The sequence below is a fragment of the Cherax quadricarinatus genome, chromosome 29 (genome assembly GCF_038502225.1).
Source record: "Cherax quadricarinatus isolate ZL_2023a chromosome 29, ASM3850222v1, whole genome shotgun sequence".
NCBI classification, from domain to species: domain Eukaryota; kingdom Metazoa; phylum Arthropoda; class Malacostraca; order Decapoda; family Parastacidae; genus Cherax; species Cherax quadricarinatus.
The window spans coordinates 2,799,891-2,817,219 of NC_091320.1; the positions used below are offsets into that span (position 1 = coordinate 2,799,891).

A 17,329-nucleotide genomic window follows, 5' to 3' on the forward strand; every position below is an offset into this window, starting at 1 on the left:
CTCGACAAGTTTTCACAGTCAAGTTGTAGACTATTCTTATGGATATCATTCACACTGTATCGATGTCAACCTTGTCATTCATAGTTATTTCGGACTCCTGTTTCGGACCACAATGGAAATAAGTCACTGACTTTTTTTGGGTTATCCTGAGTTCTGTACACATATGCTGCTATGTATGATAATCTATGTAACTGTATTTGTATATACCTGAATAAACTTACTTAAATTATTGATCACTGGGAAAATAAGGAGTTAGAGCTCAATAAAGCGTAAACTTTGGTGGCCCCTGAAAAAAAAACCAACAACAAATACATTTCAGACGCTCTTCTTGAACTTAAAAGTAATCTAAAGAAGAGTTAAAGATGGATGATGCTCCAGTTATATATGGCTTAGAAGACTTCCAGGTAAGTTTAAGAGAAGGAGCCTCCATCCACCATGGTAATAAGTAATTTCGTCTGATCTTTATTAATTTATTTGTTGTGGGAGGGGGGGGGGGAGGGCAATCTACACGTATGCTACTATGTATGGTAATTTTAATCACCTAAATCTGTGTTACTGTACTTATGTGTACCTGGCCATTCTTGGCCTGGTGGCTAAAGCTCTCGATTCACAAGGTCAGGGTGCGAGTTCGATTCCCAGCGAGGGTAGAAACATTGGACGTGGTTCTTTACACCACTTGTCTATGTTCACCCATCAGTGAAATGGGTACCTAGGAGTTAGTGGACTGGTGTGGGTCGCATCCTGGGGCAAAACTGACCTAATGTGCGGGAAATGCTCAACATAACAAGTGGCTTTCTATACAATAGTATGTCATTGATGTCAACTATGGTCTGTATACCTTGTACATGTATTTGTAGTAAATAAAGCTTTATATTATTATTATTATTATTATTATTATTATGCTTGTGAGTCTCTTGATTTGTGTTGAAGTGTTGTTGATGGTAATTAAAGTAAAGTAAGTTTATTTAGGTACAGGTATACATTAGTAAAATTATCATACATAGTTACATGTGTGTAAATTACCCAGGATAATTACCTACCTACCTGGAGTCTACCTGGAGAGCATTCTGGGGATCAATGCCCCCGCAGCACGGTCCATCACCAGGCCTCCCAGTGGATCAGGGCCTCATCAACAAGGCTGTTACTGCTAGCTGCATGTAATCCAATGTACAAACCACAGCCCAGCTGATCCGGCACTGACTTTAAGTGTCTGTCCAGCTCCCTCTTGAAGGCAGCCAGGGGCCTATTGATAATTCCCCTCATGCTGGATACAATTTCTTCATAACCTCAAAATCAAATTCGTCAAGTTCTTCAGGCCCTTTCACATCACCTTGATGTTCTTCATCCAACTCTGTCCCTGTTCTCCTTCCAGTCTTCAACTCAGTACCCGTTCTACTTCCAGTCTTCAACTCTACCTGTTCTACTTCCAGTCTTCAACTCAGTACCCGTTCTACTTCCAGTCTTCAACTCTGTACCTGTTCTACTTCCAGTCTTCAACTCAGTACCCGTTCTACTTCCAGTCTTCAACTCTGTACCTGTTCTACTTCCAGTCTTCAACTCAGTACCCATTCTACTTCCAGTCTTCAACTCTGTACCTGTTCTCCTTCCAGTCTTCAACTCAGTACCCGTTCTACTTCCAGTCTTTAACTCTGTACCTGCTCTACTTCCAGTCTTCAACTCTGTACCTGCTCTACTTCCAGTCTTCAACTTTGTCCCTGTTGTCCTTCCAGTCTTCAACTCAGTACCCATTCTACTTCCAGTCTTCAACTCTGTACTTGTTCTACTTCCAGTCTTCAACTCTGTACCTGCTCTACTTCCAGTCTTCAACTCAGTTCCCATTCTACTTCCAGTCTTCAACTCTGTACCTGTTCTACTTCCAGTCTTCAACTCTGTACCTGTTCTACTTCCAGTCTTCAACTCAGTACCCATTCTACTTCCAGTCTTCAACTCTGTACTTGTTCTACTTCCAGTCTTCAACTCTGTACCTGCTCTACTTCCAGTCTTCAACTCAGTTCCCATTCTACTTCCAGTCTTCAACTCTGTACCTGTTCTACTTCCAGTCTTCAACTCTGTACCTGTTCTACTTCCAGTCTTCAACTCAGTTCCCATTCTACTTCCAGTCTTCAACTCTGTACCTGTTCTACTTCCAGTCTTCAACTCTGTACCTGTTCTACTTCCAGTCTTCAACTCAGTACCCATTCTACTTCCAGTCTTCACCTCAGTACCCATTCTACTTCCAGTCTTCAACTCTGTGCTTGTTCTACTTCCAGTCTTCGACTCTGTCCGTGTTCTACTTCCAATCTACAACTCTGTCCCTGTTCTACTTCCAGTCTTCAACTCAGTTCCCATTCTACTTCCAATCCACAACTCTGTCCCTGTTCTACTTCCAGTCTTCAACTCTGTCCCTGTTCTACTTCCAATCTTCATTCAGCTCCCATAGAAAATTGGTTAAGATAAAATTTCATTCGAATTTTTAACCCCGGAGGGTTATCCACCCAGGATCATTCAAGAAAGTCATTGCATCTTCGAGGGACTGTCTGTCTTATTTCCACTGGGGTCCTCAATTTTGTCCCCCAGGATGCAACCCATGCCAAGTGACTAACACCCAGTTACCTACTTGCTTGCTAGGTGAATGGAACAACAGGTGTAAGGAAACACGACCCATGTTTCCACCCTTGCTGGGGATCGAATCACAGACACCCAGTTTGTGAAGTGAAAGCGTTGCCTACCAGGCCATGGAACACCCATTATATTTCTACTGTAGCTAAGTAACTTCCTCTATCTTCATCTATGCAATCACTCCGCAGAACTGAAGATCATTGAATCAGGTTGAAATAATAAGTCATACTTTAGATATTATATTATTTGTTCATTAGCTACCTTCTTATTGTCCATATACGTAATTGTAGTTAACTGCAAAAAATTCTACTTAATAGTCTTTGTTTAATTCTTAAGTAGTTTTTAAGCATTAGGGTTAGTTTGCCTTAAATGCATTGCATACCAGTAGCTTTCTTTTGTGTGTCAATGTTGTATTACAAGTACTGGCGGGCCCTGCTTATATAGCCGGTTAGGTTCTGTGCTACTTCTGTAAAGTGAAAATGGTGTAAAATGAAACATAGCCTTTTTTCACTTTCAAATGCATGTAAAATCCTGATAACATGTTTACACTATCATATATTAAGTGAGCAATAGAGCTAGGCCTAAAAAATGCATACACAGTACAACCTCTCCTCACTAACGACAGGGTTCTGTTCCTAAGAGTAGGTTGTTAAGCAAGGAGCTTACTGTACTGTTATGTAGATGAATGGTTCATGCACATGTGTCTGATTTATCATACTGTACCAGTAGTGGGTTTTTGTCAATCATCTTTAGATATTGTTTTAATGTCACTTTTGCATCATTTATAACATTTTCATTATATTTTTAAATGTTTATCAGTAGTGTACTGTATACTGTAATAAACAGAATAGAAAAAATCAGCTCTAATATACATTACTTAGGTGCGCATACCGGTTGGAGAGCTGGTCGTAAGTCTGAGTGGTTAGTAAATGAGTACGTCGCTAAGTGAGGAGAGGCTGTACACACATTACTTACCTTAAAATATTTTCATGCTTAGCTTATAGTGAGTGGTGAATATATTTATTGTAGGAAATCTGAATAAATGAAGAATGGGTATAACTGAAAACTGCTGTGTTAGCTGAATGCTGTAAAGTGAAGCGCTGTTAAACAAGGCCCTTCTGTAAACTACATTATCTTTGTACCATATAAAAAAAAAAAATTAAATTTGACACTTCTAGTAAACCAGCTGGATCCCTTGAGCTCTTGAGATGCTGAATTCTCTAAGGAGTTTCTCTCAGTTCATTCTCAGTGTCATTAAGATTTGTTTTATATGACACATTCACTGCATTGACATTGGCAATATTATTTTTATATTGGGGATCTAGGAATGTGCTGAGTAACATGTTGTAGTCAGTGGTGGAACTCTCGAACCTATCTAACACTGACACTTCAAGACTGAGAATTTTAGATTGTTAAAGTTTTCTTAGGAAGTTTATTTAGGTACTGATACACATAAGTACAATTATTATACATAGTAACAGATGTAAATTACCTAGATAACCCCAGTGGAAATAGATCACTTTCTCTGACTTTTTGGGTTATCTTACAGTAATTTATGCTATGTATGATAATTGTACTTCTGTGTACCTATGGCTAAGTAATCTTACTTAACTCAAAAAATGTCAGACAAAGTGACTTATTTCCATTGGGGTCCTTGACTTATTTCCAGTATTGTTCTTGACAGTATTTCTGAAACCAGAAAATTTGTCACCGAGACATGGCAGGAGATGCAACATCTCCCCAGTGAAAAGCAGGGGCACCACAAGTATGCTAAGAGACAACCCAGTAAGTGTCAGGGGCCCAAGATTAGGCAATTAGGGAGATTACCAATAGACCCCTGGATGTTTTCAAAAAGGCACTGGTCAGGCACCTGAAGTCAGTACCTGAGCAGCAGCCAGGCTGTAGTTCATATGTTGGTTTACATGCGGCCAGCAGTAACAGCCTGGTTGATCAGGCCCTGATCCTCCACGAGGCCTGGTCATGGACCAGGTCGCAGGGGCGTTGACCCTCTGGAACCCCTCCAGGTATACTCCAGGAGACGTATAGTAGTTGTTTTGTGAAATACTATTTTCAGTGAATGGGATGGATAACTTGGCAGTAAAACTCTGCTTATTTCTGCTGGATAATGGAGGATGTTTCATTTAAGCAATACACTGCAATGACGTTTTTTAAATCACAGATGTGTAAAAAAAAAAAGGTCATTGCAGTGTATTCCAGCAGGTAGGTTTATTCTGAGTGGGCTTAAGTAATTGTTATTATTATTATAAGTTTATTTAGGCAAGGTATACATAAGTACAGTTATCATACATGTGTAAATTACCTAGGATAACCTAAAAAAAAAAAGTCAAAGTGATTTCTTTCCATTGAGGTCCTTGTAATATCTTATTATTTTATCCATAAAAGGTAAAACAGCTAAGTAACTCAACTGTGTGAAAATCGGTTACAATGAAAGGAGATACCATAGTAATACAGTAAACTGAGTTATTGACATTAGCGTTAACAAGAGGATCAGCTTACAATAATAGGTATATATGTACTTTGATAGCTCATCATGTTCTTGAAAAGCCTTTAGTTAACTGCAGGCTAGCAGAAAGTGGCTTGAAATGGCTCACTATTTGTGTACAGTTAGCAATGATGTCTTTTATCATTTTGCTTTTGTATACAGTGGATAAAAAAACTGAAGTGTATGCACAGTGTACCATGTTCATGTGTGTGTGAGTGTAAGTGAATAACCTACATATTCATGGGGCAAAATGTAAATTTTAATGTTTTTAACCATGTGTAATATAAATATTTCAAAATTATGGGCCAGTATTGGCAACTTTTTTCACTGATGCTGATGCCTGTTCCATAAAAATAGCTGATACTTACGAATGTGGATACTGATGTTTTGGCACACTCCTAGTATGTACAACAGCAAATTACCCAAACTCATCATTATTCAACAAAACTCAGTCAGCTTCCAGACAACACAACCCCACTATTAAAAAGTTTAAATTTACTCAGCATACAAAACATTCATAATTACTGATGTGCATATTATACGTATATACTGTACACTAATCAACCCATCTCTTTGACTCTTCCTGGAGAGCTGCAACAGAGCACACAGGTACAGTAAAAAAGGTGGATTTCAGATATAATGGATAAAATATCTCAGACAAAGCCCTTGTGAGTCTGGTGCATTGGGACGGGACATCTGGTCATAGGCATATGACCCTGAATTCTGTTGGGAAGCAGACACAAAAATGCCTGAATTTTGCATTACATACAGTGGAACCCCGAATATCGGCTGTAATCTGTTCCAGAAGGTCGGCCTAAATTTGAAGCAATATTTCCCATAAGAATTAATGTAAATACAATTAATCCATATCAGACGCCCAAAAATATTAACAAAAAATACATTTTTTAAAGACTAATTATAGTTTTACATACACAAAACAATGAGAACTAAATAAAATAAATAAATGAACATTTAAATCATTATTACATACCTTTATTGAAGACTCTTGTTGGCTTATGGAAGACAGGGAGGAGGAGGAGGGAGGGAGGACTGATTATTGTTTGGAAGGGGAATCCCCCTCCATTAGGACTTCAGGTATAAAAGCCTTCTCTGGGGTTACTTCCCTCCCTTACTGCTACACTCCCTGCATGCCTGCTACACTCCCTGCCTGCCTGCTACACTCCCTGCCTCCCTTCTACACTCCCTGTTTCCTTGCTTCACTCCCTGTCTCCCTGCTGCACTCCCTCCATGCTACACTCCCTGCCTGCCTGTTACACTCCCTGCCTCCCTGCTACACTCCCTGCCTCTCTGCTACACTCCCTCCCTCCATGCTACACTCCCTGCCTCCCTTCCACAGCTTATGTGTTAAGAGCTTAGGATAATCCAAAAAAGTCAGACAGAGTGATTTATTTCCATTGGGGTCCTGCCTCCCTGCTACACTACCTGCCTGCTACACTCCTTGCTACACTCCCTGCCTGCCTGCTACACTCCCTGCCTCCCTGCTAAACTCCTTTTTGCAACATTAGCTTACTTGATTTCCCTGCTACACTCCTTGCCTCCTTGCTACACTCCCTGCCTGCCTGTTACACTCCCTGCTTCCCTGCTACACTCCCTGTTTCCCTGCTACACTCCCTGCTAAACTCCCTTTCAGAATATTAGCTTCCTTGATTTCTACTTTCTTTGCCAGGATTGAACTGATTGTTGATTTGGATTTCCCATACATCCTGGCAAGTTCTAGCACAAAAACACCACTCTCGTATTTTTCAATAACTTCTTCCTTAAATTCCATCGCGTTTCTCACTTTCTTTACCAAAGGAACTTTACTAGGAACTTTCTTTGGGCCCATGGTGGCTTATTTCACAGTTGCACTTAATAAACAAGCACAAAAGCCAATGAATTTTAAGGAAATGTTTGGATGAATGTTCAGAGTATATGCTCATTCACCGAGAGACACAGGGAGACTGACTCACCTATGCAGTGGCGTCCCGGCAGGTGGTGGGCTGATGCATACAGTACGGCTAATTTGTGAGGCACCAGCCGAAATACAGAGCAAAATTTTGGCCCAAAAACTGGCCTAAATATGATTCGGCTGATAAACACAGCAGCCGATATTCAGGGTTCCGCTGTATATACAACCTTGATGACCCTTTGCTAAGTTGATAAACTTTAAATCTAATTAACCAACCAATCAGTGAGTAAGAAATAATTAACATTGCACTAGGCATGGACTTGTTGTTGTGTAGTGCAACTACAACATCAAGGTAATGTAGTGCATTTAAAAAGGAATAACACATCAGAGTATATTTCTTTTTGCAATTGTTTCTGCTGGGGAAGGTTCTGACTTGTACTGGTTAATTTCCAGCACTGGAAGGACATGGAACTTGCTGAATTACTACCGCTAACAAAGGAAGAAGAATAGTCATTCTTCTAATATGTGAGTGAGAGGGGCTGGATCTGATTGGTGTTGTTAGGAAGGGGTGGTTATGATAAGGACCTGACTTGTATGGGCCAGTAGGAATTCAGCAGTGTTCCTCCATTCTTGTGTTCTTATTAACATGAAACTAGATAAAAAAAAGTGTGAAGTTATTTGTAGTCATACATTGTAATATACTGTACTGAGTTAATTCTTGTGGTGGGAGCAGGTGTTGGTGACCATTTTCCACCTGTACTCGCTGTCAGTATTTGAAAGCTAATCAGAGCGTATGGTCATGTTTTTCCCTGAGCTGCTTCTGGCCCTCTGATGATTAGTTGCATATACAGTACCTCTTCATTAGCCCTGGGGGGTCATAGTGTATGTAGTTCCTTCCCTTGTTTGGCTTTGAGGTAGGTGGGGATGTCGTGAAGTTCTTTTTTTAACACACTGGTTGTCTTCCACAGAGGTAGGGTGACCCGAGAAAAAAAATACCTTCACCATCACTCACTCTATAACTGCCTTAACAAATATTCTTATTAATTATTCTTTGCATGTGTCATATTCCCATGTTTGAACTTATATTGGGGTAGCCTTCAAAATGTTGATTTTTTTAGGTTCTATGTTTTAAATAGTTTACTGTCTCTTCATTTTATTGTGACTGACGACCTGGGTTGTTTTCAGGCACGGGCGCTGGCTGCACACACTGCTGAAACGGAAAAAATAAATTTTCTTGTGGGAACTCAGTCATTGAGAAGAATTAATCAAGTAAGTAACATACAATAAATACAGTATTTCTTACTGTGGAGAAATTTTCTCCAGGAGGGGGGTATCAGCCCTCTTCAGCCCCCTTCAGCCCCTTTCAGCCCTGAGGGGCCAAGCCACTCAGAAGGGGCGAGCGTCTTGTTTACTGCTAGAGTGAGTAATTGATCACAGATGTCGTATGCGTAATCAAGTGACCTCCGCTCCTTGCAGGGGTGTTGCAACGTGTATTTTTATAAGAGACAGTACATCTCTTACTTTAGCAGGACAATTAAGGAAAATCCTGCTCCCACTTCATTACCATAGTAAAGTTGTACATTGTTGTCTATGATTAAGACAGCAAGAAACAAACATTCTGCTTTGCTTCATCGAGGTGACGACAAGGATGCAAGGTACTAGATCAGCGTTTTTTTTTTTTGTGCTGGGGCCAGTGACGGCATGGAGCGCTGGGGCGTCGGGCAGACTAACTTTGACTCTACTACGAGACACTGACGCCAGGATAACCAGCAAAGGACACTGATCTGTGCGTTAGTGTGAATAAAGTGTCTCACACAACACAATAAACACTTAGAGAAGTGTGATCAGCTTCTCTTGTGATACATTGTGAACAATAAAAACTAATCTTGTTGAACATAGTGTACCAGTGTGCGTTTCCTAGACAATGGAAGACGTGGACATCCAAGGACACTTCAGCTTCTATCAAGTCACCGATATCTGTCGAAGGTGTTGAGAACACCATAGCTCACGTTACAAAGAGCAAGGTATGTTACGAATTTCTTGTAGATCGGGGGATTGCGCAATTCTTGAGTCACAAGGAGTTTGTAATCAACCTACAATCGGCAGTAAGGTGTGGACTTTTGAGTCCAAACAAGTAAGTATTCGTCAGCCATCATCGAATGAAATATGCTGACATAACACCCCCTAGGGGTAATTCATACTTACAAATGGTATCTCTTGACAGCCCACTGTTGTGATGGTTTCGACAGCATCTAGACCTCGTCTGCAGGGACGGCTGTGTAGACGATTTGCTGTCATTTATCAGCTAAGTGTTCATTATATAATTATATCTTAGCTGGTAAGGCCAAATTCTCAACAGAGCTTTGGTCGTGCTCGAACCGGATAAAGACCACACTGTGGTCCAAATATGTTGTACTACAGTGTACAAATAACCTATGAGCCAAGGTCCTTCGAAAAAAGCTGTAAAACTAGTGTTTTACAATATAAATCAGTATAAATGAGTCCCTCCAGACTCAATCACAGAGAATGGGCAGCCAAAAGAAAACGGGCGCTCACCCAGCGTTCACCCAAAAGAAAACGGGCGCTCACCCAGCGGACACCCAAAGAAAACGGGAGCTGGGTGACTCACCCACACCCTGCATCAACTGCTCCAATCTGGAGAAATCGCTGAATAAGACAACAACTACCCAAATGAAGTTGTTTGTCTGAGTGTATATACACACAGTGTTTATAATGTTTATAGACAGAAATTAAGAGACAAGATTGTGTTAAAGTTTGTTTCTTATAGATCTACCTGTTATATTAAAGGAACTTATATATAAAGTGTAAGCTTTCAAATATATATTAACAGTGAAATTTATATATGTGTGAGTAATATTCACGTGTGATTACAGTTATACAGTGACATTTATAGTGTATAGTGAATGAAGTGTATAATATCGTTATTTACGATTAATCATCGTGGGCAGGCTGACACAGCAACTCTAAGCCGTAAACATCAGCCACATGTACTCTGTACCCTCATGGTCATTAACCCTGAGGTTAAGCTTAGTGGGTCAGTAGTGTCTGACTCGATTATTGCTGACTTAAGCATAACAAAAACTCAGCTGTCTATAGCAGTACAGTGTTTTTTAAACACTCTAAGTGTGGTGCTAGAATTTTCAGTATACCATTAAAATGGCTTGTTTGAAAACTCAGTTTCAGTCTTTACAGACTAAGATTACACAATTAGAAAATCTAATTTCAGTCTGTCTAGGATTAACTCAAGATACAAACATAGATTTTGATGATCTTGAGGTCAAGTTTGAATTATTTACACAACGTATGAAAATAATTAATTCAGACTATACACATTATGAAAATAAATTTCTTGAATCAGATCCATCTGAAGATGAAATTAAAAATGTTTTGGATACTTTTAGTGATCAACAATTAAGGTGGACAGGAGTACAGGCTATCTGCCGTAAAACTCTGTCACAGAGACCTACTAGTGGTCAAACACCTGTTACACCTGTAACAACAACAAGTGTCCCATTACCAAGCTTACCTACATTGTCATTACCTATTTTCCAAGGTCATAATTATGAAGAATTCATTAGTGGTTTTCAATCCATAGTAAATTCACGAACTGACATAGATGAGATTGCTAAGTTCAATTATCTTAAATGTCTTGTGAAGGGAGAACCCTATGAACTGATTAAGTCATTTCCGGTGGTCAAAGGCAATTATCAACTAGCCTTACGTGTCTTAGCAGACAATTACTTTGATGCTGACAAGGCTAGAGTTAGACATGCAGTCTTAATATCAAGCTTGAAGCCACCCAAACATTGTTTTTCAGACTTACAGGCATTTAGAATTACATTAGACAATAGTCTCAGATCTCTAGATGCTAAATATGACCTAAGACAATGTGATTGGTTTATCAGTGGTATTGTACAAGATAAGTTGTCACCACAAACTATTGAACGATTAAATATTATGTTCAATAAACGCTATTTCACTTGTGAAGAAATTAGCAATGGTTTACAAACAATAGTTTCATGCATGCAAGCAACGAGACAAGATGAAAAATCCACAAATCCTGTGGATAATAAACCTTCAACTCAGTATAAAAAGAGTATAACTACTCCCACTAAACCACATAATGGGAAATCCCATATAGGCATTTATCAAGCTGTGAATACAATAGACAGTAAACAAACTGTCACACATAAACGTACTCCAAAATGTGTACTTTGTGATGGAACACATTGGGCACAGTATTGTAATCAATACACATCAATGGAGGCACGTAAACAACGTGTTCATCAGCTGAAAAGATGCATCAAGTGTTTAGGTGAACACAAGGGAGGAAAATGCTCACTGAAGAAGTGTTTTAAATGCAAGGGTATGCATCATACAGCATTATGCCCAAATACTTTTGCTGAACAGCAGCAGACTTCCACAGAATCAGGAAGTCAACAAGCAACAGCATTAAATGTGAGAGATAAGTTTAAAGCAACTGCTCTCCCGATAGCTCGAGTTGAGTTATCTAATAAATTACACAAAACCAATGTGCTAACACTATTTGATCAAGGCTCACAAAGGTCCTTCATAAGAAGAACAGTGTTGCAGAAACTGAATAAACAACCCTATGCCAAAATACAGTTAGATATAGCTGGTTTTTTCCACAATTCTGGTAAACAGACATATGACCTAGCCAAAATCACTGTTGGTCTAGGAAACAGGAAAAAGACAGTAGAAGCTGTGGTAGTAGATGATTTGCCTAAGTCTGTGCAGATCCAGGGATTAAAAGAAACAGTTGCAGCACTGAAAGCAGCTAAGGTCAAGTTAGCCTGTCCTGACATACAGACGGACACAATTAGTCCAATTGATTTAATCATTGGAAGTGATTATTATCACTGTTTTGTGCAAAATATAGTAAGTAAACATGATGTTCACTTGCTGAAAACAGCAGGAGGCCACATGATATGTGGTCCCATTCCCTCTCAAAGTGGGAAAGAAGCTGATATTGATTCAGTGGAAAATGTACTAGTTACGAGAATAACCGCTGATCATGTACCACAGCAAAAATTATCATTACTGGAAGAAATGAATGAACCAGTTGATAAGTTGTGGGATTTAGATGCGATAGGTATTGATGTAAATAAACCAAGCCCACAAGAGTCTCAGACTTATAACCAATATTTGGACACTGTCAAATATAAAGATGGACAGTATTGGGTTAGGTTACCATGGAAATTAAATCCACCACATCTGCCTAGCAATTATCGCATGGCTTTCGGACAGATGAAAGCACAAATACATGAGCTCAGGAAGAATCCAGAGCTACTGACTGTCTATGATAATATCATACAAGAACAGTTGGACAATAAATTCATTGAGGAAATAGTCGAAGATAAGTTGAAGACAAACGCTCATTATCTCCCGCACCATGGAGTCAGAAAAGATTCTGAAACCACTCCACTACGTGTTGTATATAATTGCAGCGCACGTGCAAATAAAGATGTAGCAAGTCTTAATGACTGTCTGATGACCGGACCCTCACTAACTGAGAAGCTTGGAGACGTGCTTATGAAATTTCGCACAAACCCATATGCCTACACGGCTGATATTTCCAAAGCTTTCTTAAGAGTAGGACTACAAGAAATAGATAGAGATTATACTCGATTCTTGTGGCCTGAAAATCCACATGATCCTCAAAGTCCTGTGAAAACTTATCGTTTCAAATCAGTATTATTTGGTGCAACATCCTCTCCATTCTTACTAGAAGCTACTCTAAATACACATTTGAAGAAATCTGAAAGTCCCTTCAAAGAAGTCTTAAAGAAAAGTTTCTATGTGGACAATCTTCAAGGTACTGTGAATAAAGAGGAGGATTTGAAATCCTTATACAGAGAAGCTAACAAGGAGATGAAAGAAGCAAATATGCCTCTAAGGATGTGGAATACAAATTCAAAGCAATTAAGGGAACTTATCAAAGAAGATTTCCCTGAAACTGAAATTCCTGATTGCAACAATATGCTGGGACTTAATTGGAACACACAGGAAGATACTTTGAGTCTCAAAAGGATAAACAATAAATCATGCAGTACACTCACTAAACGTAGTTTACTGTCAGAGGTATCACAATGTTTTGATCCTCTAGGACTCGTCTCACCAATTACCATAAAAGGTAAAATGCTTATGCAAGATGCATGGAAAATCAAAATTGGATGGGATGAGAACTTACCTCTAGAAATGAGTCAAGCATGGGATGAAATATCCAAGGAGTTTAAACAACTTCATCAAATTAAATTTCCCAGACAAATAGGTCAAGAGGGAAACAAGTACACATTACATGTGTTCTGTGATGCGTCAACCAGAGGTTATGGCGCTGTAGCTTACATGAGTAATGCTGAAGGAAGTACACTAATTACTTCAAAGGCCAGGGTAGCACCCTTGAAGGTCAGAACAGTACCACAATTGGAACTGACAGCACTCTATGTAGGTACAAAATTAGCTGTCTATCTCAACAAAGTACTTGATCATCTCACTATTGAGAAAACCGTGATCTGGAGTGATAATGAAGCAGTTCTCCAGTGGTTAAGAAATAATAAGAGTAAGTTGGTCTATGTACAGAACAGAGTAGCAGAAATAAAAGAGATGCAGAGAGATTATCTCTTTCTTCACGTCTCTACCCAAGAGAATCCAGCTGACATGTTGTCACGTGGTGTCCCACTCAAGAAATTTGTGGATAATAAATTATGGCTCCACGGACCGAACTGGCTCTCTAATGAAAATAACTGGCCTCAGCAAAAGGCTCACATTATGCCAGAAGAAACAGTCTGCTTGAACACAGCAGAAATAAGTTGTGTAAATACTGCAGACACAACAGAAATAGTCATTGATGGATCTAAATACTCATCTTTGGGTAAACTCTTAAGAGTTACAGCTCTTGTCTTTAAATTCATTAAAGGAATTAAACCTGATTATGAATGTCTTGAACCCATTAAATACTGGGTGAAACTAATACAGAAAGATGTTTTCTCTACAGAATATAAATTTCTAGAAACACAAGATAAATCCCCAAAGAAACTTGTCATGATTAATTCTTTAGGACTTTATCTCGACTCAGAAAAGATTATAAGATGTCGAGGAAGAATTCATAATTCTTCACTACCTAAAGAAGCCATACATCCAATATTGATCCCCAAGAATCATTGGCTAACAAAACTGATTGTGCAAAACGCCCACAGTAACGTGTTACATGGTGGGGTAGCTGACACACTTTGTCATATACGACAATCCTACTGGATACCTCAAGGTCGACAAAGTGTGAAAAAACAAATAAAGGACTGTATTACTTGTCGTCACTACGATATGCGAGTATGTCAGTATCCAGGTCCACCTCCATATCCCTCTGAAAGAGTTTGTCATATCACTCCATTTGAGGTGACAGGTGTAGATTATACTGGACCAATAATTTTTACCAACACTGTTGACAAAGTTCCCATCAAGGTGTACATCTGTTTGTTCACTTGTGCTACAACTAGAGCAGTACATCTAGAAGTAGCCACTGACATGTCTGCTGAAACCTTTATCAAATTATTCAGAAGGTTTGCAGCCAGAAGGGCATGTCCTAGACTGATGATTTCAGATAATGCAACGAACTTTGTTGCTGGTGCTGCTTATATAAGCAAGATCTTTGATCAACCAGAAGTACAACAGATGCTGAATCAACGCAGATGTCGTTGGAGATACATTCCTCCTAAATCTCCATGGCACGGCGGATTTTATGAAAGAATGATCGGCATTGTAAAACGTTGTTTAAGGAAGACTCTTCATTGTCAGAGAATAGATTTAGAAGAATTCCGTACAGTTGTGACTGAAATAGAAAATAGAGTCAACAACAGACCTCTAACTTATGTTACCGATGATCTGGACAATTTAGAAGTGTTAAGTCCATCTCATTTACTCCATGGCAGAAGGCTCGAACCTGTTCCTCCCATGAATGACAAAGAAATCATAGAGGATCCTACTTATTTCGAACCTGAGCAACTCAGACGTAAATTCAAACACCTTAATAAAGTGATTGAACGTTGGGAGAAAATTTGGCGAGAAGACTATCTCACCTCATTGAGAGAACACTTCTATGGAGCTGGTGTTCCTGAAAATCATAAGTCCTTAAGACCTGGTGACATAGTGATTATTGACAATGATGGTCCGAGGTCCCAATGGCCACTTGGAAAAATTGTGACCATATATCCTGATGCAAATGGAATCATCAGGACAGTTGATGTTTTGAGCAAAGGTGTAGTGAATAAGCGGACAATAAATAAACTAGTGCCGTTAGAATTACACAGTGTTGAAAACAAAATTAGTGATTCTCCAGAAACCACACAGACTAAAGCTGTTCAGAAAAGACAAGCAGCAGTGGTGGCGAGTGAGAAAATTAAATTAATGTTAAGTGATGAATAGTTCACCTGCAGCGAACCTCCGCCGCCCCCCAGTGTGGAGAAATTTTCTCCAGGAGGGGGGTATCAGCCCTCTTCAGCCCCCTTCAGCCCCTTTCAGCCCTGAGGGGCCAAGCCACTCAGAAGGGGCGAGCGTCTTGTTTACTGCTAGAGTGAGTAATTGATCACAGATGTCGTATGCGTAATCAAGTGACCTCCGCTCCTTGCAGGGGTGTTGCAACGTGTATTTTTATAAGAGACAGTACATCTCTTACTTTAGCAGGACAATTAAGGAAAATCCTGCTCCCACTTTATTACCATAGTAAAGTTGTACATTGTTGTCTATGATTAAGACAGCAAGAAACAAACATTCTGCTTTGCTTCATCGAGGTGACGACAAGGATGCAAGGTACTAGATCAGCGTTTTTTTTTTTGTGCTGGGGCCAGTGACGGCATGGAGCGCTGGGGCGTCGGGCAGACTAACTTTGACTCTACTACGAGACACTGACGCCAGGATAACCAGCAAAGGACACTGATCTGTGCGTTAGTGTGAATAAAGTGTCTCACACAACACAATAAACACTTAGAGAAGTGTGATCAGCTTCTCTTGTGATACATTGTGAACAATAAAAACTAATCTTGTTGAACATAGTGTACCAGTGTGCGTTTCCTAGACAATGGAAGACGTGGACATCCAAGGACACTTCAGCTTCTATCAAGTCACCGATATCTGTCGAAGGTGTTGAGAACACCATAGCTCACGTTACAAAGAGCAAGGTATGTTACGAATTTCTTGTAGATCGGGGGATTGCGCAATTCTTGAGTCACAAGGAGTTTGTAATCAACCTACAATCGGCAGTAAGGTGTGGACTTTTGAGTCCAAACAAGTAAGTATTCGTCAGCCATCATCGAATGAAATATGCTGACATAACACCCCCTAGGGGTAATTCATACTTACAAATGGTATCTCTTGACAGCCCACTGTTGTGATGGTTTCGACAGCATCTAGACCTCGTCTGCAGGGACGGCTGTGTAGACGATTTGCTGTCATTTATCAGCTAAGTGTTCATTATATAATTATATCTTAGCTGGTAAGGCCAAATTCTCAACACTTACCTTTTAAATGTGGGTGATATAGAAATTTTTATATCTAAGCATTTATTAAACCTATTACTAACAATTACCTTTTGTGAGCTGCAGGAGCAGACTTAGTGTTCACATATCCCGTCTTCCATATTTAATGTTTCATGTATCTATTAAAAATTTATTCACGAATAACCCACACATAGGAGAAACAAATAAAGAAACTTATGATGATGTTTTGATCCGACTTAGACCATTAAGTAGTCAGAGCGTGTTAACCCTTTGAGGGTTGACAGGCCCTCTCCGAAACTCGTTCTCAGGGTCGGCCAAATTTAAAAAAAAAAAAAACTATTTTCTCTTATGAAAAGATAGAGAATCTTTTCCCGATCATAAAGACACCAAAAGTTTGAAATTTGATAGAAAACTTACGGAATTATGCTCTCGCAAAGTTAGCGGTCTCGGCGACGTTTACGCATCGGCGATTTTGCCCACTTTGAGCCCCATTTTCGGCCAATTTCACTGTACTAGTCGACAAAAAACATGAATATTTCGCTAGAACTCCATTTTTTCTATCGAATGGATGCAAGAAACCACTCATTTATGAAATTCAACTATCCAGTACAGTTGTCAGAATTTAGCAATTTTGCCAATTTCACACAAATTTCAAAAGATGCCAATTTCGGAATAGGGTCCAGAATAAACAAGAAAGACATTCCTGGCACTAAAATGACATTTCCTCTAGTCATTAGTCATGTCTCAAGTCCCCTCTTATATTCTTTT

The 17,329-nt window shown here is 39.5% G+C and overlaps 2 protein-coding genes across 3 annotated transcripts in view; both read left to right on the forward strand.

The window, feature by feature from the left end:
* The first annotated feature begins 249 nt into the window (after window positions 1–249).
* LOC128690646 (EARP-interacting protein homolog) overlaps window positions 250–17,329 on the forward strand; it is a 55,251-nt gene continuing 38,171 nt past the window's right edge. The window contains exons 1-3 of one of the 2 annotated variants that reach the window (XM_070089604.1): window positions 287–404; window positions 7,485–7,556; window positions 8,217–8,300. Coding sequence is in view for 1 of the 2 variants with exons in the window: in XM_053779384.2 (XP_053635359.2) it covers window positions 363–404; window positions 8,217–8,300 (126 nt within the window). In the remaining variant the exon portion in view is untranslated. Of the gene's footprint in view, window positions 405–7,484; window positions 7,557–8,216; window positions 8,301–17,329 lie in introns of both variants that reach the window. The other variant, XM_053779384.2, reaches the window with a different exon arrangement.
* LOC138853365 (uncharacterized) lies at window positions 12,982–16,782 on the forward strand. The gene is made up of 2 exons (XM_070089603.1): window positions 12,982–16,353; window positions 16,444–16,782. The coding sequence occupies exon 1, from the start codon at window positions 13,053–13,055 to the stop codon at window positions 15,489–15,491; it is 2,439 nt and encodes an 812-aa protein (XP_069945704.1). The 5' UTR covers window positions 12,982–13,052; the 3' UTR covers window positions 15,492–16,353; window positions 16,444–16,782.

Excerpts from the sequence above, each read along its gene's own strand:
- LOC138853365 (XM_070089603.1), top strand. The coding sequence starts at position 13,053 with ATGCTGGGACTTAATTGGAACACACAGGAAGATACTTTGAGTCTCAAA.